Raw genomic sequence first — 23,680 nt, forward strand, 5'->3', positions numbered from 1 at the left:
TTAATTAGTTCATTCTGGAGATTGCTTTCACTTCTTTTACCTAGGGGTTTCTTGCTGGATGAATTTGTTGTCTATCTGTTCATTGACCTTCAGTTCAGCTTTATCTGGACCTCTAGCTTAGCTTTTGTTTAACAGAGGAGAATTTTTCAGTTCTTGTTTTCTTGTTTCTTGCCCTGCTTGTATGGTGCCTTTCCCCCCCCCACCCTTAGGAGGGTCTACTTAGGTATTATAGACCCCAGCTGGATTTTCCCAGGCCAAACTGGCCTCCTATCAGGAGGAAAGGGTCACCTGTGTTGGTTTTCCCTGAGGGTGAGACCCAGCAGGTTGAACGACTTTCCTGTGAAGTCTCCAGGCTCTGTTTTTCTTATCCTGTCCAGTATGTGGTGCTTGTCCGCGTGCAGGTCTCAACAGCGTAAGATGATGCAGTATCTTTAACTTTGGCAGACTCTCCCTGCTGGAGGCATGGTGGAGACAGAAGAGAGCTTGAGGGCTGGTTTTAATGGCTGCAAATTACCAAGCCCTGGTGTCTGAATTCCTTGAGGGGGAGGGATTCCACCTGAGTTGGGCTTCACCCCTCCCCTGGGGAAGGCACAGGCTCCAGACAAGCTCTCAAACAACCTTGTTTCTGCCTGTGTCTGAGGCAGTTTAAGCCTGAGAAGTCCTGCCACTATATCCAAAGGCAGTCAAGCCTTTGTAGAAACATAGGCACAAAAAAACTGTTTCCTTTTTTTTTTTTTTTTTCTGTCAGCCCTGCCCCTCGGCTCCAGGGCAAAAATCAGCGACCTCTGCTTTGACCAGGTTCACCTGAGCTGGGGGTCTATTTTTAGTAGTCAGAACTTGTTAATTAATTCTACAATTGGCATTTAGTTGGGCTCAGCCCCTGCTGCTGGTCAAGTCCTTTTCCTTTCCCCTCTGGGAAGCAGCCTGTAGGGGAGGGGTGCCAGCTGCTGCGGCTTGGGGAACTCACGGTTCTGGGGGGGCTCACAGTGGGTCCAGCTGGTCCAGACTGGGGTACGCTGTGTGTCCCGTCACTGACATGGCCCAAGGAGCTGTTCTGTACTGTTTCTGGTTATTTAGTAGTTGTTCTGAAGGACGAACTAAAATGCGCACATTGTTAAGCCACCATCTTGGCCTGGAAGCGAATTGCTTTTTTTTTATTTATTAAAAAAAAAAACAGCAAACAAACAAAAACATTTTTAACATATGATCATTCCATTCTGCATGTATAATCAGTAATTCACAATATCATCACATAGTTGCATATTCATCATCATGATCATTTCTTAGAACATTTGCCTGAATTCAGAAAAAACTAAAAAGACAACAGAAAAAGAAATAAAACAAAAACAAAAAAAAGATTATACATACCATACCTCTTACCCCTCACTTTCATTGATCACTAGCATTTCAAACTAAATTTATTTTAACATTTGTTCCCCCTATTATTTATTTTTATTCCATATGTTTTGCTTATCTGTTCACAAGGTAGATAAAAGGAACATCAGACAAAAGGTTTTCACAATCACACTGTCATGTTTCGAAAGCTATTATCATTATACAATCATCTTCAAGAAACATGGCTACTGGAACACAGCTCTATATTTTCAGGTAGTTCCCTCCAACCTCACCATTACATCTTGAATAGCAAGGTGATATCTACTGATGTCTAAGAATAACCTCCAGGATAGCCTCTCGACTCTGTTTGGAATCTCTCAGCCATTGACACTTTGTATCATTTCACTCTTCCCCCTTTTGGTGGAGAAGTTTTTCTCAAACCCTTGATGCTGAGTCTCAGCTCATTCTAGGATTTCTGTCCCACATTGCCAGGAAGGTTCACCTCCTGGGAGTTATGTCCCACGTAGACAGGGGGAGGGGGGTGATTTTGCTTGTAGTATTGGCTGGAGAGAGAGGCCACATCTGAGCAACAAAAGAGCTTCTCTTGGGGGTGACTCTTAGGCCTAAATTTTAAGTAGGCCTGACCTATCCTTTGTTGGGTGAAGTTTCATATGAACAAACCCCAAGATTGTAGGCTCAGCCTATAGCTTTGGTTGTTCACACTGCTTGTGAGAATATCAAGAATTCAACTTGGGGAAGTTGAATTTTCCCCCATTCTCACCATTCCCCAAAGGGGACTTTGCAAATACTTTTCCACTCACTGATCAACTCACTCTGGGATTCATCGGGTCATCACTCTGGACAAACCAACAAAATCTTATGTCCTACCCAAGGTTTCATGTACTTATGGTGTTCAACCAGTATACACGTTGTATTAGGAAATGTACTAGTCGAAATAAAAGTTTTGTACCAAAGAAACATTTTTTGCTTTAGTTTTACACATAAGTTGAAATTTTAAAATATTAATTACCGTCTACTTTCAGCACCCTGCAGTAATGACATTCCTTTGTTCTTCCTCATGCAAAAACATTTTAAAAATTTGTACATTTAGTCACTATCATTATACACTCTAGGCATTCCTAGATTATACCATCTCAATCTTTATCGTCTGTTTGTCTTTCTGATTTCATTTATGCCCCCAGCCCTCCTCCATCTATCATTCTCACATTCAGCTTCATTCAGTGTTGTAACATAATTGTATTACAGTTAGGTAGTATTGTGCTGTCCATTTCTGAGTTTTTATATTCAGTCCTGTTGCACAATCTGTATCCCTTCAGTTTCAATTACCCAATATCTTACCCTATTTCTATCTACTGATGGGCTCTGTTACTAACAAAATATTCCAAGTTTATTCACTAATATTAGTTCATATCAGTGAGACTATACAGTATTTGTTCTTTTGTTTTTGGCTAATCTCACTCAGCATAATGTCCATGCATATTGTTACATACTTCATAACTTTATTCTGTCTTACAGCTGCATAATATTCCATTGTATGTATATGCCACAGTTTGTTTAGCCACTCATCTGTTGATGGACTTTTTGGCTGTTTCCATCTCTTCACAATTGTAAATAATACTGCTATAGACATTGGTGTGCAAATGTCCATTTGTGTCCTTGCCCTCATGTCCTTTGAGTAGATACCTAGCAATGGTATTGCAAGGTCTTATGGCAATTCTGTATTCAGCTTTTTGAGGAACCGCCGAACTGCCTTCCACAGCGGTTGCATTATTTGACATTCCCATCAACAGTGGATATGTGTGCCTCTTTCTCTACATCCTCTCTAGCACTTGTCATTTTCTGTTTTATTGATAATGGCCATTCTGGTGGGTGTGAGATGATATCTCATTGTGGTTTTGATTGTGGTTTTGATTTGCATTTCTCTATTGGCCAGGGAAGTTGAGCATCTTTTCATGTGCTTTTTGGCCATTTGTATTTCCTCTTCTGAGAAGTGTCTGTTGAAGTCTTTTGCCCATTTTGTAATTGGATTTGCTGTCTTTTTCTTGTTGAGTTGCACAATCTCTTTATAAGTTCTGGATACTAGACCTTTATCTGATATGTCGTTTCCAAATACTGTCTCCCACTGTGAAGGCTGTCTTTTTACTTTCTTGATGACATTCTTTGATGCACAAAAGTGTTTAATTTTGAGGAGTTCCCATTTCTTTCTTTCTTTCTTTCTTCAGTGCTCTTGCTTTGTGTTTAAGGTCTATAAAACCACTTCCAAGTATAAGATTTATAAGATATTTTCCTACATTTTGTTCTAACAGTTTTATGGTCTTAGATCTAATGTTTAGGTCTTTGATCCATTTTGAGTTAAGTTTTGTATAGAGTGTGAAATATGGGTCCTCTTTCATTCTTCTGCATGTGGATATCCAGTTCTTTAGGCACCATTTACTGAAGAGACTGTTCTGTCCCAGGTGAGTTGGTTTGATTGCCTTATTAAAGATCAAATGTCCATAGATGAGAGAGTCTATATCTGAACACTCTATTTGATTCCATTGGTCAATATATCTGTCTTTATGCCAGTACCATGCTGTTTTGACCACGATAGCCCCATAACATGCCTTTAAGTCAGGGAGCGTGAGACCTCCAACTTCATTTTTTTTCCCTCAGGATACTTTTAGCTATTCTGGACACCCTGCCCTTTCAGATAAATTTGAATATTGGTTTTTTAATTTCTGAAAAGTAAGTTGTTGGGATTTTAATTGGTATTGAATTGAATTTGTAAATCAATTTAGGTAGAATTGACATCTTAACTATATTTAGTCTTCTAATCCATGAAGATGGTATGCCCTTCCATCTATTTAGATCCCCTGTGATTTCTTTTAACAATTTCTTGTAGTTTTCTTTGTATAGGTCTTTTGTCTCTTTAGTTAAATTTATTCCTAAATATTTTATTCTCTTGATTGCAATTTTAAATGGAATTTTTTCTTGATTTCCCCCTCAGATATTTCATTACTAGTGTATAGAAACACTACAAATTTTTTTTTACATGGGCAGGCACTGGGAATCGAACCCGGGTCCTCTGGCATGGCAGGTAACCATTCTTGCCTGCTGAGCCACCGTGGCCTGCCCACTACAAATTTTTGAGTGTTGATCTTGTAACCTGCCACTTTGCTGTACTCATTTTTTAGCTCTAGTAGTTTTGCTATGGCTTTTTCGGGGTTGTCTACATATAGTATATCATCTGCAAACAGTGGGAGTTTTACTTCTTCCTTTCCTTTTTTTTTTTTTTTTTGATTTTCTTGTTTTATTTTCTTTTCTCAAGTACCAGAAGACACCAAAGAAAAGGACACATTCCTGTTTTGATTAATCGGTTCTGCTGTTATACAATGAGTAATTCAGAACTTCATCACATACTTGCCCATTCATCGTCATGATCATTTCTTGGAACATTTTTGTCATCTCAGAAGGAGAAATAGAAAGGAAACAGAGATAAAATTGGGCCCATAACATAGCCCTTCCACCTCCCTCCTTTCTTTGGTTGCTAGTCTTCCCAACTGCATTGATTTTTTTTTTTACATGGGCAGGCACAGAGAATCGAACCCAGGTCCTTCGGCGTGGCAGACAAGCGTTCTTGCCACTGAGCCACAGTGGCCCACCTTCCTTTCCAGTTTTGATGCCTTGTATTTCTTTTTCTTGTCTAATTGCTCTGGCTAGAACTTCCAACGCGATGTTGAATAAAAGTGGTGATAGTGGACATCCTTGTCTTCTTCCTGATCTTAGGGGAAAAGGTTTCAATTTTTCCCCATTGAGAATTATATTAGCTGTGGGTTTTTTATATATTCCCTTTATCATTTTAAGGACTCTCCCTTTTATTCCTATCCTTTGAAGTGTTTTTAACAACATCTGAAGGAATTGCTTTTTAGAAAGGGAATTTATTGTTGCAAATTTGCTGTTCTAAGGCCATGGAAAAGTCCAAATTAAGGCACCAATGAGATATTACCTTCACTCAAGAAAGGCTGATGATATTGGGAACCCCTCTATCAGCTGGGAAGGCACATGGCTGGTATCTGCTGGATTCTCTGGGTTCTGGACACCTTTCTCAGCTGGGAGGCACATAGTGACTTCTGCTGGCTTTCTCTCCTCATTTCATAAGGCTTTCCCAGGGGTGTTTTCCTTTTGCATCTCCAGAGATCTCTGGCTGTGTGGGCTGTGTTGGCTCTGAGTTTTTTCCAAAATGGTTCCCTTTTAAAGAGCTTCAGTAAGCAGTCACAGACATAGTGCCATGGAAACCATCCATTCAAAAGTTACCACCCACAACTGGGTGGGTCACATCTCCATGGAAACAATAAAAAACATCTCACCCAGCAATATTGAATGAGGATTAAAGAGCATGGTCTTTCTGGGGTACACAACAGTTTCAAAACAGCACCTGTACTCATTGCTTCCTATTTAGGAAATCTTTGCCTGCCACAAAATCGTGAAGATATTTTACTATATTATCTTGCAGAAGTGACACTTTTTTATCTTTACATTAAGATCTATAATTCCTTATTTCTTTTTTTTTTTGCTTGTAGTAGGAGATGGAGTGAAGATTAATTTTTTTCCCCATATGGATATGCAACTGACAATATATTTATTGAAAATACTATCCTTTCTCTGATGTACTGCGGTATCTGTCATAAATGTCCTGTTATAAATGAAGTGACTGTATATGTCTGGGTCTGTGGTTGGACATGATTTTGTTCCATTTTCTATTTGCTTTACCTTGTACTAATTCTAAATTGTCTTAATTATTGTAATTTTGTATCTAATAGTGTAAGTTCTCTAACATTTTTTTCTTCAAGATTATTTTAGCTAATCTTGGTCTTTTGCATTCCATTAAAAATTAGCTTATCACTTCATACACACAAGCTACTGTGATTTTAATTGAGATTGAATTGAATTATAGATCAAGTTGGGGATAACTGATATCTTGACAATATTGAGTCTTCCATCCATGAACATGGTATATATTCATTTATTTAGGCCTTCATTAATTTCACCCAGTGACGTTTTACAGCTTTCTGTGTAAAAGCCTTTTTAAAAAAAATATTTTAATTGAGATATATTCACTCACCGTGCAGTCCATCCAAGGTATACAATCAGTGGTTCACAATATCATCACATAGTTGTGCATTCATCATCATGATCATTTTTAGAACATTTGTATCACTCCAGAAAATGAAATAAAAAGATAAAAGAAAAATCATACATCCCATACCCCTTACCTCTCCCTCTCATTGACCACTAGTATTGTAATCTACTCAACTTTTTAAATCCCTTATCGCCCCCTATTATTTAATTATTTTCTGCCCTTATTTTTTTACTCATCTGCCCATACCCTGGATAAAGCGACCATCAGATACAAGGTTTTCACAAGTGCACAGTCACATTGTAAAAGCTATATAGTTACACAATTGTCTTCAAGAATCAAGGCTACTGGAACACAGTTCACCCCCAGTTTTGGTACTTCCCTCTAGCCACTCCAGTATACCATAGACCAAAAGGGGATATCTATACAATGCATAAGAATAGCCTCCAGGATGACAACTCTGTAAAGCTCTTGTATACCATTTATTAGATTTATTCCAGATATTTGTTGTTTTTTGATGTCATTGTAAATATTACTTGTGTTTTCCTTTTAATTTTTAATTTTGACATAATTTCTAACCGACAGAAAACTTACAAAAATAGAGCCAAGAATTTTCATATGACCTGCATCCACATTTTCTAAATATAGCATTTTATCACATTTACTTCATCTCTTTTTAAATAAGTGTTTTTTCTGAACTTTTTGAGAGTAAGTTGCAGATAGTGTGCACCTTTACTACTAAAGGGGTTTTTAAGATTAATGAGTTAATACACCTTAGGTCAGTAGAATGGTGCCTGGTACATAGTATGCTGTCAGTAAGCATTAGCTGCTATTTATTATACCCTGCTTCTTCTCTGATTCTAACATGGTCCACATCCTCTGTCCCCAAACTTGAGTCCCCTCTTAATTCTGGAAGACCTTTACATCCTTCTAGACATCACTTACACTTTCCTCTCCATTACAGTTCCTCCTGCTTCCACTTATAAATATCTCTTCATTCTGTCTCCTCATGTCTCATCATCACCCCTTTTTCCATTTTCTCTTAACCTCACCCTCCTTAGTGTCTTTATCACCTGTCACCTCTTTTGTGACATCCTCTCCCCTCCTCCCCCAGCTAGTCTCATTCATCTATATACTAGAATAATTGTACCACACAGTTCTTGTACTATACTGCTGTGTTAAAAATAAAAAACAAACAACAAAATAAACTTTTAAATCTTTAGTTGATTTCTTGGTTTGACTTTCAGGATTCTCCTGCTACTTACACACCAGCTCTCTGCTTTCCCTTTCTTTCCATTTCTCTCTCCATTTCTATCTGGGGAAATTCTACTTATGTATTTCAAGATCCAAATTAAAATATTACTTCGTTTTCTTAGTCCTGCTCTGTCCATAACTGTTTAGAATTTTTCTTTGTATTTTTGTGGTAGTACATGTTGTCTTGAAATATAATTTTTGAGTTACATTCCTTCTCTCTTTTGGAGTTAGAAAGTACCTCGATGCAGCTGCTGGGTCCAATTACATCTCTGTATAGTCACTACAATGCCCTATAAAATGCCTTGCACATAGTAAGTGCTCAATAAATGTTTGTGGTATAAATGTAAAATGAAAGGGTTCTGGTAGAATGGGTTTTTCTCAACCTTAGGTGAGGGTAGCTGTTTACTGGGTGGAAATACTGTGGTTTTTGCCTTCTAAGAGTCAGACATCTTTTCTTTTCAGCTCTGTAGAAGAGGCAGAGCCTATAGGCTCGGCCAACAGGTCCCAGTGCCTGTGCACATTAGGGCCCCAGCCAGTGCCTTCCGTACTCAATCCCATGCTGTGGCCCCTGAGCCCTTTCTCACAGATGCTCAGTAGAACAGAGAATTAGGTTCTGGCAGCACAGCTGGGATTTTGGCAGCCATTCCACAGTCGACAATAGCACGCAGCCACCCGGATGGGAGAGCGCAGGCCTGCGCTCCAGGGCCAGAATCTGCCTGGCTTTTTGTTTGGGGGAGGAGCGGTCACAGCACGCATCCTGGCCTTGCCACACGGAAGGTACCCTAGGGAATGGGCTTGGGGGTGGCCATGTCCCAGGGCAGGCGAGGAGCTTTGTATGTGAGCAGTGTGTGTGCTTAAGGACAGGGCCCGCCCTGGAGCCGGCAGGAAGCTGGCCCCGTTAAAGGGGCCTTCATTTTGCTTGCTCTTCAGAGGCCCTGGTCCCGGGTCTTCCTGCCCTGTTCTCCAACAGGCAGGGGCTGATCTTATTTATCATCAGGGCAGTCCTGGCCTACCTTTGCTGTGCTGGCCAGAGAGATGGACAGGCTGTCACTGCTGACTTAAGCCCTGGGTGGAAAAGAGACTGAAGGGGGAAACGTCTGGGTGATAACAGGTTTGTCAGGCAAGCCACTGTGAGATGTGTTTTTGGGTGTTTATGCCACAGATTGGCTTGGCTCTTGCTTGCTGTTGCAGTTCAGTAATTTTGTCTGCTAGCTCATGGCCCCCTTCCCACCCCCCCTTAAAGGTATCTGATTCTTATTTGTGGGCCAAGCCTTGGTGACCCCTCTTCTCCAGGGCACCCTCTCCCTCCTCCCCCTACCGGCCCCCCTCCCCTCAGAGCTCCCTGCTTCGCTGTCCTCCCAGATGGCGGAAGCTTGCTGTGCCTTTAAAGAAAGCAGACTCCTGGCTGTGACGCACTTCTGGCTGTCAGCCAGGAAGATCGCTTCTGCCAGGCTGACTGAGAAGAAAACCAACAACTTTTCTTTTGTGTGTGGGGTTACTTTCCACTAGCCCCCCCCTCCTCTCCTTTCAAGATTTAAATGCTAATGGCGGATTAAAACCTGTAGATACGTTTGGCTTTAGGAGTCCGGTAAGGCCCCCCTGCACTGAGACTTTTTCTCCCTCACTCTTTTTTCTGGGTTTTTGTTCAAACATGGACGAGGGGGTGGGGTGGATTCTCCCCCCTCACCTCCCATTCCTGCGCCATCCTTAAAGGGGAGGGAGAGGAGAGGGAGAGCACGTAAACATACTCAGAAACAGGCGTTGGGGGCAAAGCTTGCCAACATCCGGGATTTGGCGCCTTTCAGAGCAAAGGGTTGCTTTCTTTCCCCCTTGTGTAGATGTCAGGGTGTTTTTGTTCGGAGAGGGAAAGTGTGTGGGCCTACATGTTGAGCTGTAAAGACAGCTCAGGAGAGGGCTTCTCCATTCCTGTGGGAGGCCCTGGGTGTGTACATGGTGGTGGTGGTGGGGAGTGAAAGGTTCATTTTTTTTCAGTTGGTAGAGACACAGTGGTGGGGGCAGGTGCTGATGAACTGCAGTATTGGGCTTGGTGTGTGTGTGTGTGTGTGTGTAAAATATATTGTTGCAGGCCTCAGGTCTGATTCAGCTTTGCAACCCGTTTGCCCACATCCTTCTGATCTGAGCCCTACAGAGACATGGGGAAAAGAAATAGATATCAGTAAGCTACTTTAGAAGAAAACCAGGGAAATCTTGGTTTCCCCCCACAGTCTCTTCTTGTTCCTTTCCAGAGCCTTGGGTCTCTGGGCTAAACTCTAGCTACAAAGAGGAGGTGGTCTGTATGAAGAGGAGGAGGGCTGATTCCAGAGCTAGTTTTTTAGGGGGACCAGGGAATACATCCAGCAAACTGTTTGGTTTGCCTCTGACCTCAGGAGTCCAGCAGGACCGTTTGGACTTGGACCAAACAGTTTACTTAAGACTCCCCAGGGGTAGGAATGGATTATGGGTTTCCCCTGCTTGTCTTTTCTTGGAGCAGCTGGTTCTTTGACCTTTAACCTTCAACAAGCCCTTCTCCAAGATATTTCCTATTCTATTTCTTACAATGTGATAGCTTGGCCTTTTCTAGGTCCCTCTGGAGTAACCTACCAGGTGAGGTCTGGATGCTTGCTTGGCTGTTCCTCCTGATATCCCTCCCAAAGTTAAGGAAGAGGAGCCCCAGAATCAGGGTATTCACATTTTGGGTGTAAGTGTCTCTCAGATGGGGGAGTATCCCATTTAGAAATGGGTGCAGAACCATGAAATTCTTTTTTTTTTTTTTTTGGCCGTGAAATTCTTAGGGCTTCAGGTACGCAGGCTCTCAGAGTAAGTCATGGTAAATCATTGAGTGTGGGCACAGACGGGACAGCCATTTCCTTTATGAGCTGTGAGTCTCTGGGCCTTTGGAACCACTGGGTAGAGAGGGCTAGGTCCCAGGGGGAAGGATCCTTTGAAGTGTGAGCTTGTGTGGGCTTAGGGCCCTGAAATCTGGGGGTGGGAGCTTGCACCTAAAGGAATGAGTGTCCAAGGGAGGCAAGGGTCCATGAGTTGAGAGATCAGAACAGTTTAGCAGCTCTTTGGGACCAAAGGTCACTTCAGTGATATCTTGAGGTGGTGGTCAGGCAGGCAGTAAGTGGCTAGAGGCGGTTTCAAAAGGAGCTGGCACCCTGGGTGGGGGCAGGGTGAGAGTAGCGCTGTTACAGCTCAGGCCCTCTGACTTTAGACTAATCACTTGGTCTGCCCCTAAAACTGAAGCTTTTTTCAGACCAGACCCCAGAGCTTAGCAGCCTGACTCTCAGGCGGTGTTCTTGTGGTCCTTCCGTCTGAGCAGGTGGTTTGCATTAGCTTCAGCCCTGGTAGGAAACTGTGGCTGGAGTTTAACTGTTTATGATCCAGGAGAAGGGCTTAGGCCAGGTGTGTATGTCTCTTGGGTGTGACTCTCCTTGCCCAGATAGAGCTTCCCTGGAAACATAAAGGGGTTTCTGTAAGTGTGGGAAGTGGTCCTGATGTGGGGGAGTTAACTTATGTCAGTTTTGGAAAATGTAAAGAGGATGTAAGGCCTTGAGTTTATAAGGCAGTGTGCTTCTGTTACCTGGCCCCTTCTTGAGCCCAGTGAAAATAGAGGGCACCGTACTAGCTCAGTGATGCCTCTGTTTTGGATTCTGAGGGCATTTCTCTTAAAGAACCAGGTTGCTGGGAATTCTGAAGGTACCCTCAGAGGGCCTGCATACCGTATAGTTGGTTGTTGATTGTGGGTTGCAAGTATACTTGATCAGGTTGGGGTGGAACTCGGCAGATCCTTCTGAGAAATGGTTCCAGGCTATAATCACGGAGATCTGTTTTTCCATCACCATCACCCAGTCTTCTGGGTGGGGCCTGCCTCAGATTTCAGGGGGAGGGTGGGAGGGGGAGGATGGTGCTCTGGCTGGGAGCCCTTGGGTTCCAAGCCAAGGCTTACTTAAAGCTATAGTCCCAGTGCTGAGAACTACCAGCAGTGCTACTGGCTTCAATCATTCATTTCCCAGAGACACTCACCTGGGTGTCGTGCCACTGAGAAAGTGGGTTTCTATGGGCTTTGAGCTGACAAGGTCCTTCAGGAGTTCCTATTGTTGAGTGTTGGATTCTTCCTGTTTCTGTGCCTGGGGAACACAGAAAAAGGCAATTTGGCCTTGACACCAGTTTTCCTGAGGGGTGGAACCAGGTTTAGTCAGGCTTTCCTGGGAGGATACAAAGGGATTGTGTGTTTTGCCTCTGAGGTTAAGGGGAGAGATGGTTAAATGTCAGGTGTTTTTTAGCAGCACAACTGTGGAATCTCCCAGTGTGGGCAAGGTCTACCTCTGTTTGCAAATAAATTTCTGATTGAAGTTTTGGACCTTGTCAAAAAGAAGACATATCTAATAGGCAGAGAAGGGTGATGGGGAGGTGATCTGGGCCTTGCTTGTTTCTGAATAGCTCAGAGACTTAAAAAATACATTTTTTTAAAGAAGTCCCAGTTGAACATTTAGCTGTTTGCCAACTTCACCACGAGGATCAGGCTTGGTTCCTTTAGCTTTAGGATGGCCAGTCACCAGAAAAACCTTGTTGCAGTGTAGTATTTGAAGCTATCTGCTTTCATCCTTGCCTAACCACAATGGCTAGGCAGTCAGTGCTTGTGAATAGGCTATGCTTGGTGACAATCATCTAAATCTGCGAGACACAAAAGCCCCTTAGTTTTTCTGCCCTCCTAAGTGCTCCCTAACTACTTAACTTGGTCTTGTCAAAGCCCAGGTGAATTGGCTTATTTCCAAGATTGTGATGTTGGTATGATAGGTGAAATTATGTTGGGTCTTGCAGAGTCAGGAAGCAATTATAATTAGCATTTAGTTATATTTAGTATTTAATTACTTCTCCAATTATTTAGTGCTTCATAAATGTTTAATTTTACACCACACCTAGTTGTAAGCCCCTCAAAGTCAGGGATATGTCATTGCCTCCCATTTTCTATGTAGCTTCCAGCATAGTATGAATATATAGACATGAAAGAAATACCTTTTTGATTGGTTGATAATAAGAGTATACTTGGATAGGAAGGATCAAGAGATGATGGGGAGAGAATTATCAGATTTATGTATCTTCAACAGGCCAGCACCTTTTTGGATAAGAACATGTTTTTCTTATTCCTCCCACCTTGCATATAGTAGGTTCTAGGCAAAGGATGGTTCCATAGAACTTATACTTTGGATATGGTAATATGTATATATGTGGGATTTATGGGGAATATGGCTTTTGCCAGGCTTATTTCTCCTTCTAGAGTGATGACAGACTGAGTACCTATGGAAGGAGGTGATGGGAGGGGCTAAGTGCTTCCATGGAGACTTGTGGGAATTTGAGGGGCTGCTAGGAACTGTTGGGGAGTAGGGAAGTCTGGTCTCTTGGGCAGGTTGGCAGGCATATGGAAGATTTCCAACAGGAAGGGAAACTGAGGCTAACTAAGGATATCAGGACAAGTACTTATTCATTAAATGTCCTGTGGGATCTCCTCCAGAATTGGTCTTGGTCTCATCCAGAAACATTGGTTTGGTTTGCCCAATCCTCCACTGAAATAGCCATGTCTTTGACATATCTTCAGGGGTTAGAGAAATCCAGAATTTGTAGAGGTTTCTTCAAAGATATTGTTTATTGTAAATTAGGTAGAATCTGGGGACTCGCAGAAAGATCCAGAAATCAACCTTTCTGCTTAAGAACAGTATCATTTCTTGAACACCCTTGCCTGTGCCAGGCATTGCACTGTTTGCTTTTTCTGTTATATCTTTTGGATCTCAATAACCTAGAGACTTGTTTGCAGATCCCGTTTTGGGAATGAGAAAACTGAGGCTAAAGGCGGTGGTGTTACTTGTCCAGGGTCACATGACCATGGTCACATGGAATCAGCATTCAGACTGAGGTCTCTGAAAAACCATGTTTATTCATATTTAAGAGTGACATGTCCCATAGGGCAAGGTTCAAGGCCAGCTTTAAATGTATTTTCTGTGGAACTGAAAGATTGTGGGTGGAGTGTGTGGACGTTGAATTAAATGCAGGATTCTTTACTTCCAGCTACAAGTTTTGTAGCAATTTTGATGTTTACTAAAAATTTCTGAACAATTCTAAATTCCAAATTTCTGGAATTTCTGAAAATTCTGATGGGGCTTCGGTGGATTAAGTGCTGAGTAAAGAGTGATATGGTTAAGTGTTCAGAGCTGGTAAATGGAAGCTTCCCCCCCCCCCCCCATCATAGATATCTGATGTGATTAACTGCTCTTCTTCATCTTTTGGGTTCCAGGTGCATTGGGGTGTCTGTCTGGCATCAGCAAGATGACGCTGCATGCCACCCGAGCAGCTGCACTCCTCTCTTGGGTGAGTGGTCTTCCTCTCCTTCATTCAACTTCTCCAGGAAGCTTGGGGGAGGGGCAGAAGCAGAGTTTTCTAGGAGTCAGGGCTGAATAAAATCTTCTCATTTCCCGACTAAGTAAATACAGTTTTCCTTTGCCTTTCCCCCTTTAGGTTTTTTTTTTTTCTGGCTACAGATGTATTCAACACAGATAATACCCCACCTCCAACTTAACTGAGTTCCCCTTTAGTTTTTAGCTGTTACTATTTCTGAAAATATGGCTGCTGGCAATGATCCATGACTCTCTGTATGTAGCTCGAAGACTGGCTTTTCTGAAGTATATATTCCCTTTCATCCATGGAAGGCGGCCACAAGACTTCATGGAAACTCATCTTCATCTGTTTCCTGTACATTTTCTGACCTCAAAGGTTGATACTGAACTTGATTGACTGATAGATACAGGGACTTTGGTCTCCAAAGTCCTTTAATCCTAGGACAAGTTTCTCTTTGCTCTCTTTACTTTGTTTCTGTTTGCCTCCACTTAGTCTGGTTGCCTTCTTGAGTTCTTCACCAAAATCCCCCTGCTAGATCTTTCTGCCAGAGACAATGGCAAATTACAAAAAATAATGCAGAGTATTAGGTATTTAAAGCTACAGAGAAACAGAAGAGGCCAAGGAGTGTATTGTTGACGAATATGGGCCCTGGAGTCAGACAGCCCAGTTTAGAATCTCAGCTCTGACCTATCTGTGTGACCCAGGGAAAGAGTCTCACAACTCTTCATTTTAAAAATGGGGACAACAATGATTGATGATGATGATGATGATGCCACCTCATAGGATCATTATGAGGGTAATGAGACAATGTGTGTTAAAAACATTTGACATACACACATTCAAAACAATTTAACACAATATCTCAATAAATATTAGTTCTTAATACTTAAAATATTGCCTGGGAATGCTAGTAGGCACCGGGTATTTTAGTAGTCACCCTGACTGTTGATTAATGAGGACTAATTGAAGAGTCATCTTTGTATATGTATTTATTTTTAAATTAGAAAATATTGTAACGAAAATGAATTTTTAATTTCCAATTAGGGTGGGTTTAATAAGGCAGTTTTCCTTAATCATGATCAAATCTCCAATCATGAAATAGGTGTTTAATGTTCAAAATGTACATTCTTAGTTTTCAATTTCTGAGACAGTTGTGGAGTTTAAAATGGATCTTTAAAATATTTATTTTCATATTTATATTTTTTAATATCTTAATTTCATTGTTTTATATCTATATTAGAAACTTTGTCTCTTACCCCTCCTGTCTACCCCCCATCCTCCCCCAAAAAAGGGTGTCTGGATTGTAGGGATCATGAGCTACATCTTAAGTTCAAAAGGTTTACTATGAATACTTGGGAAATCCTTTAGCTACCTTGTTTAAGTTGATATGTTTGTTTATTTAGGTCTGAGGGTTGTTTTTACAGTGACTCATATCATTACACACAAGATGTTTTATTTAATAGCAAACACTTGTATACTTTTCTCAAAAATCACAAAGAATATGCGCTAAAATCTTAAACTGTGGTTACACAGAATTTTTCAATTTAAACAAAAAAAAGTTGTAGAGCTAAAGTGAATTTTATGAAATTATAGCAGCATGAAATAATACTTCTGTTATGTTACTGAGAAGAGTGGCATAGAAAAAACACAGTAATTAAAACTCTGTTTTAAAAAAATTATGTAAGAAAAAAGCTAGAAAGAACAGTGCCGAGAGTACGTGATTTAAAATAGTAGAATGAGTAGTGTTTTGTATTTTTTTGCTTTCCAAATTTTCAGTAGTTTTTGTATTTTGTGAAGTAAAAATAAACTTATATTTTATTTTACTTAAAGTGTAGTTTGAAATTCTTCTGTAACCAGAAGTCGTAATGAATAAATTGATACAGGGAATTATGCGATTCAGCAATCTTATATGCAATCCTTGGGTTTGTTTGGTTGTCAGGCTTGTGTTTTATACACTAACTAGAGATGAAGAACTTTCCCAGGTCCTCAGTATACAAATAATTTCTTATTTGAGAGCAAAATAATTCACAGGAAGAAAAATTATATTTTTTATGTTCACAAAAGAAACTAACTGGATTATTAGTGTAAGAGATGAATTCAGATTTCTTAAGTGGCTTTAAGTCAGCTAATTGGTATGATTTTTCAGTCTTGTTAGTAAACAAGCATTCATATCCCTTGTATGTTTTACTTAAATTGCAGGTATAAAAATTATTTTTAGATGCTTAGGTCTTGGCAGTCTCTTAACTATCAGTAGGTGAAAAAGGGATTTTAACCTGGGGTATTCAGAATCTTCCTAGAAAATTTGCACTGGCCTGTCCTGCTCAATGAGATTGAGTACTTTTCAAAAGATGGTATAAATATATTGTCTTTGAGACTTCAGTGAGAGCTCATTTTATATTCTACACTTGTTTTTTTGACTAATCATAATTTAGATCCATCTAGAAGTTGTTTTTAATAGAAAAGTATTTAATTGCAACAAATACTATCTCAGTGTCAACAAATATCATCTCAGTAGTTGAACCATTGATTACTTTTTTTTTTTTTTAGGAATCAAACCTGGGTCTGGCATGGCAGGCGAGAATTCTGCCACTTAGCCACTGTTGCACTGCCCCATTGATTACTTTTTATCTTAATGTATGCAGCTGTTCTAACTGCTAAGAAATAAAAATCTTCCTGGATCTACTTTATTGCTTCAATTTTATTAACCTAGTGATAGTACCTTGCATTTGCACTTTTTATTTTATAATGCATTCTTCCATCCATAATCCCATTTGAGCCCATGTTGTTCCATTGAGGGAGATAAGGTAGAAATTCTGTCCATTGGACAAGTGAGAAAATAGGCATAGAGAGATGAAGCTGATAACAAAGATCCCAGCAAGTTAGTGGACCAGCTGGGCCTAAAATCCATGTCTGGTTTTTGTCCTAGCCTAGTACTTTTTTTTTAAGTTTTTAAAATTAAAAAAAATTTTTTTTAAATACCAAAAAACACCAAACACAAACATTCTTAACTTTCGATCATTCTTTTCTACATATATAATCAGTAATTCACAACATCATCATGTAGTTGCGTATTCATCATCGTGATCATTTCTTGGAACATTTGCATCTATTGAGAAAAAGAAATAGAAAGAAAACAGAAAAAAATTCATACATACCATACCCTTTACCCCTCCCTTTCCTTGATCATTAGCATGTCAATCTAAATTTATTTAACATTTGTTCCCCCTATTATTTATTTTTATTCCATATGTTTTACTCGTCTGTTGACAAGGTAGATAAAAAGAGCATCAGACACAAGGTTTTCACAATCACATGGTCACATTATGAAAGCTATATCATTATACAATCATCTTCAAGAAACATGGCTACTGGAACACAGCTCTACATTTTCAGGCAGTTCCCTCCAGCCTCTCCATTACATCTTGACTAACAAGGTGATATCTATTTAATGCGTAAGAGTAGCTTCCTGGATAACCTCTAGACTCCGTTTGGAATCTCTCAGCCAGTGACACTTTATTTTGTCTCATTTCACTCTTCCCCCTTTTGATCGAGAAGGTTTTCTCAATCCCTTGATGCTGAGTCTCAGCTCATTCTAGGATTTCTGTCTCATGTTGTCAGGAAGGTCCACACCCCTGGGAGTCATGTCCCATGTAGACAGGGGGAGGGTGGTGAGTTTGCTTGTTGTGTTGCCTAGCCTAGTACTTTTTAAAGAACATATTTATAAACAACAGAATCTACTTGTTTGCACTTAATCACTATGCTGAAGTTCTTAAAAATACCTTGTTGCTTAAGGTTAAATCTCTTCCCCCTTAGTCTTGCATATGCGTTTAGTTAGGTTAGAAAACCCTTCCTTCCTTTGCTAATACAGTGTAAACTTTTGAACTTCAGTGCTTCTGGAATTAATGAGGTTTTCCTGTAGAAGTAGACCATATATATTTGTTGAACAACCAGTACCTGACTCATTTACATTTGGCATCTAGTGAATTTTGTAGTTGTTAAAGACTGATTTAGATGGATGCCTGCCAAAGAAAGGAAACAGGGCAGTTGAATCATGGTTGTAAAGCTTTTTTTCTTTGGAGTTCCCAGCTTTTTTTTCCCCTTTGAATTTTTAAATTTTATTTTATTAGAAATGTAGGTTTGCAGAAAGCACAGAGTTCTCATATACTCACCTTTATTATTAACATTTTGCATTTGAGTGGTACCTTTGTTATAATTGATGAGTGAGTATCATTAACTGTAGTTCATGCTCTACACTAGGGTTCACTGTGTTGACAGGTCTACAGGGTGTTTTTTTGTTTTTTTTTTTTTAATTCTAGTAACATATAACACCTAAAATTTCCCCTTTTAACCATATTCAGATATGTAATGCAGTGGTGTGCAGTGGTGTTAATTATATTTACAGTGTTGTGCTACCATCACCACCATTCATTACCAAAACTTTTCTATCACCCCAGTAGAAATTCTATATCAATTAAGCATTAACACTCCATTCCCTACACCACCTGTGCCCCTTGTAACCTGTATTCTAGTTTCTATGAATTTTCTTATTCTAAATATTTCATATCAATGATATCATACAGTATTTATCATTTTGTATCTGACTTATTTTACTCAACCTAATGTCTTCAAGATTCAGTTGAATTAGAATTGTGACATTTTTCTTTGGGGTTCTTCACTTTTTTTCCCTCCCCCTCTTTTCCTTTAATTAACCTGTTCCCCCAGGATATTTCTCTCAAAGTTTTATGTTTGAAAAAAATCAAAATTGCATTAATAATGAAACTTTTTGTGCATGTGTGGGTGTACAAATTAATGTGATTTTAAAATAGGTATTTAAAAATTCAAGAGATGTAAAGGATTATAGGGTAAAAATTCAAGGGAGGGGTGCAAGGGTAATTCAGTGGTAGAATTCTCTCCTGCTTTGCTGGAGACCCGGGTTTGGTTCCTGGCCCATGCACCACCCTCCTCTCCCCCCAGAAAAGAGTTGTGAGCAAAATTCCCTATGATATACTTATTACATATCTGCCTCTGTGTGTGTGTGTGTGTGTGTATATATATATATTATTTTTCTGTGTCTCCCTACATATATGTACGTATTTATATATATATGTGTGTGTGTGTATGTATATATATATATATATAAATACGTACATATATGTAGGGAGACACAGAAAAATAATTCAAGAGATTCAAAGGATTATATATGTAAAACTATCTTTGTTTTTCCCACCTCAGACACCTGGCCATCAAGTTTACCTTTCTAGAGGCAACCAGTGGTACCAGTTTCTTATATATCCTTCCAGGGTAATTTTATGCCTAATTGTTAAGTGTTGGAACAACCTAAGAGAATTTAAGCTCTTGTTTAGTTTAAGCCAAAAGAAGGACTCTTTGATGGTAGCATTTCACATGGCTTTTACTGGATAGTATTATGGGGTAAGTGGAGTACAGAAGCATTTCTTTGCTGAAACCAGAACACCTAGAATCATCTGTTTCATCATTCCTGAAGTCTACAACTGTAGACGCTCACAGTGTACAGAGAGGTATCAGCATCTGGAAAAAGGAGCAAACCATATTGCACCTGGCCTTTTTATTATAATAGTTTTACCAGGCTTTTCCCTTTGTCTCACAGGTGAACAGTCTACGTGTGGCTGATCCCGTGGAGGCTGTGCTGCAGCTCCAGGACTGCAGCGTCTTCATTAGAATCATTGACAGCATGTGAGTATGTGCCTAATCCCCTCTCTAGCCTCAAGGGAACCAGAGCCTCTCCATCAATGCTGCATGCTGGGATGGGGACTGCATTTGCTTCCTTTCTTTGGTGACAGTTGGGGCCATATAGCAGGGGCAGGATTGGGATGTCATAAGCCAGCATGGAAGACCCAGAGACAAGAACACATTGCTCTTTCCAGTCACTGCCTCTGGCAGTTGGTGCATTCTTGTCCTATCTTGCGACTTTCTCAACCCTTCACAGAAGAATTTCCTAGTCTCTGTGCTTTCACTTTATCTAGACTTGCTCTAGAGTTCCCTGTTGTCCTTTCTCAATGGGAGTGACTGTTCTACAACCCTCCGTTCTTTACTTATCTCTATCTCACAAGCCCTTCTTGCAACATTGGGGGCCAGGAATAAAGGCAAGCTCTTACACGCAAGGGAAATAAGGAACATGTAGAAATCTCATCTCTAACTGGTTAGCATAACGCACATATACTCCTTTCTAAACTGTTATAACATTTCTGGGGTTTTTACGTGCTTCATTAACTTGCTTTGGTGAGGTCAATTAGATTTGATAAGCTTACTGTTGATATGTAGCCAGGATTTTTGTTCAGCCCTTTTGTTTTATAGTTGTGTCACAGTTATCTGGAAATCAATGAAATAGGGCTGCCTCCTAATATCACACCTCTCTGGAACCAAGCAAAGATTCTTTACATTTTAACCTAGTTATTTTAATAAGCCCATCTAATTCATCCTTTTTCCTTTGATTATCAACTTTCAGTAAATATGGAGGACAAAGCTGACCTTATCTCACTTCTTTGTCCTGTTAAGAGGCCAGCCATAACATAAGAAAGGGGTTCTTTTTTTTTTTTTCTTTTAATTTAAAGGAAAACTGAGTAGATAGTGAATCCCAGGCCAAGAATGGCCTGAGCTGCCATTTATGTTTATGTTCCATACATGACAGTTAGGAATAGGTATTAGGGATTTAGCATCTCTCTAAGGCAACTTGGTTCCCCATTTGTAGGCAGCGGTTCAGAAGGGTAGAGTTGAGCTTATTATAGGGGAGGGTCTCTGTCTGATTTGTTCACTTGTGCACCTAGCTTAAGAGTTTACCTTGAGTAAGTTTTGACTAATGTTTATTTAGTGAATGAATGAATGAGTGAATGATGTGGTATTCTCCATCAGCAAAGTCTGCTGGGACTGAGAAGCCAAGACAGATGGGTTTACTTCAGTGATTTTTGTTGTATCTTTTTAAAAATAGGTATTTTTATTGACAGATCTTCACACACAGTCCATACATGCTGTATGATCAGTGGCTCACAATATCATCACATAGTTTTGTATTCATCACCACGATCATTTTTAAAACATTTGCATCACTCCAGAAAAAGAAAAAGCTCATGCATCCTATGCCCCTACCTCTCCTTCTCATAGGCTACTACTATTTCCATCTACCCAATTTATTTTACCCCTTATCCCCTCCTATTTGTTTTATTTTTATCCATATTTTTTACTCATCTTTTCCATACCCTGGATAAAAGGAGCAACAGACACAAGGTTTTCACAATCACATGGTCACATTGTAAAAGTTATATCTTTATACAATCGTCTTCAAGAATCAAGGCTACTGGAACACAGCTCAATAGTTTCAGGTACTTCCCTCCAGCCACTCCAATGCATCATAAACTAAAAAGGGATATCTATATAATGCATAAGAAAAGCCTGCAAGATAACCTCTTGACTCTGTTTGAAATCTCTCAGCTATTGAAACTTTATTTTGTCTCATTTCTCTCTTCCCTTTTTTCGTCAAGAAGGACAAAAGGCTTTCTCAGTCCCTTGATGTTGGGTACTGGCTCATCCCGGCAGTTCTGTCCCACTTTGCCCGAGAGATTTACATGGGAGGGGAGAGTAGTGAGTTAATGTGGTATCTTTTGAAATGTATATTTTCAGTGAGTGTCTTATAGGATTTCTTAAAATCCCTGTGGCTCTAACTAGCACAAACCTTATCGCCTCTGAAAGAGATCACTCTTCTTACCTTGGTATACTGCTATTTTCTCTCCCAATTATCCAGGTATGACATTTCCAGTATCAACTTGAATTCCTTGAATTCTCTTTGGCACTATTTCTAATCAGCCACTGTTTCCTCAGTTTGTCCTTTAGAAAGCGTCTCACCTCTCTTCCTCTACCTCAGTCTGGATACCAGCCCTCCACAATTTCATTCTCTTCTCATCTTTCTTTATTCCAGTCCATGTCCTATACATATGATCTCAAGAATCTTCTTCAAATTCTCCTTTTATTGTGATGCCTCCCAGCTGGTGAACATCAGTAACTCATTACCATTAGGTTGAAATTTAAATTCTTCCTCCCTTACATTCAAAATCTTTCACTAGGAGGCCATCTCCTCTTACTAGTCTTATTTCCTGCTGTTATTTAACATGCATGCCCTGCTGCAGCTTAGACAGCCTCCCATATAAGCTATGCTCACTCCACTTCAAGTCTTTCTGACTTTTGTTGTTCTCTTTTTTTTTAATGTAAAAATCACTTACATCCATTGAGAGTATTCCTCTGCTTATTAGAGATATACCTTATATATGCTTTAACAAAAACTTTTTATCGCAATGATATATACAACTTACAATTTCCCATTTTTAACCATTTAGTTCTTGCAAAGCAGTTAAAAACGGTACAGTACCCTGGTAGAATAACTGCAAAGTCTAAGGAACAAATAATTCATGTAACAAAAGATTCACAGAGTGAGATTATCATTTTCCATGTATCAGACCAAAAAGATTTTGAAAATTGACCATATAAAGAGTCTGTTAGGATGTGGGCAGCTGCTTCCCTCATACAAGGTTGATCAGTAGTAATTGGGGGAGAATTTGGAAATATTTATCAAAATATTTAATTATGTGTTCTCTTTGACATAGTAATTTAACTTCTAAGAATACTTCCCTTGGAAATTATGAAATGCTCAATTACATATGTATAAACATATATTCATTTAAAAAAAACTTTTTTTGTAGTAACATATATACCACTTGACATTTACCATTTTAACCACTTTCAAGTTTACAATTCAGTAACATTAATTACATTCACAATATTGTGCTACCATCACCAACATCCATTACCCAAACATTTTCATCACCTCAAACAAACTGTGCACCCATTAAGCAATAATTCTTCCTTCCCATTCCTCCCTTGGCCTGTGGTGACCTATAATCTGTTATCTGTCTCTGTGAAGTTTGCTTGTCCTAGGTGTTTCATGCTTTTGTTTTCTTTTCAACAAAAAAAATGGAATCAAGTTAAATATATTAGTTGTACACATGCTATTTAAAAATAATTTACTATGGAAAATTTCAAATATTCATAAACTCCCAGTATATCACCCAGTCCAGCTTTAATAATTATCAACATTTTGCCATTCTTCATCTCTCTCATCCCACATTTTTTCTTTCTGGATTATTTAAAAACCAATCCCAGTGAACACATTTCGCTCTTCAATATTTTATCATCTATCTTTAACAGATAAGCACTCAGTTTTTTAAAATAACAAAACCACAGTACCAAAATTATACCTGACAATTAACAATAATTCTTTAATATTGTCTACAAGTCAATGTTCAGTTTTCCTTGTTTGTCTAAAAGTATCTTTTTTACATTTAATTTATGCAAATTATCATCCAAACAAAATCCACACATTGCATTTTGTTGTCTCTTAAATCTATAATAGTTTTATTTCCTTAGTCTCCCTCCAATTTATATATATATATTTTTTTTTTTTGTAGTTTAATAGCACATTTACAGGAATAGCACAGAAGACAGCATTAAAAACATGTACTTGCATGTAGGACAACT

The 23,680-nt window shown here is 39.4% G+C and overlaps 1 protein-coding gene across 6 annotated transcripts in view; it reads left to right on the forward strand.

Moving 5' to 3' along the window:
* Positions 1-23,680, forward strand: part of NUMA1 (nuclear mitotic apparatus protein 1) — a 107,688-nt gene that overhangs the window by 56,719 nt on the left and 27,289 nt on the right. For 3 of the 6 annotated variants that reach the window (XM_077113699.1, XM_077113700.1, XM_077113702.1), the window contains exons 2-3: positions 14,019-14,092; positions 19,746-19,831. In XM_077113699.1, coding sequence (XP_076969814.1) covers positions 14,051-14,092; positions 19,746-19,831 — 128 coding nt within the window. In that variant the 5' untranslated portion in view covers positions 14,019-14,050. Of the gene's footprint in view, positions 1-8,229; positions 8,504-9,103; positions 9,315-14,018; positions 14,093-19,745; positions 19,832-23,680 lie in introns of those variants that run through there. The other 3 variants (XM_077113701.1, XM_077113704.1, XM_077113698.1) reach the window with 3 other exon arrangements.

Source organism: Tamandua tetradactyla, chromosome 8, assembly GCF_023851605.1.
Source record: "Tamandua tetradactyla isolate mTamTet1 chromosome 8, mTamTet1.pri, whole genome shotgun sequence".
In the NCBI taxonomy this organism is placed as follows: domain Eukaryota; kingdom Metazoa; phylum Chordata; class Mammalia; order Pilosa; family Myrmecophagidae; genus Tamandua; species Tamandua tetradactyla.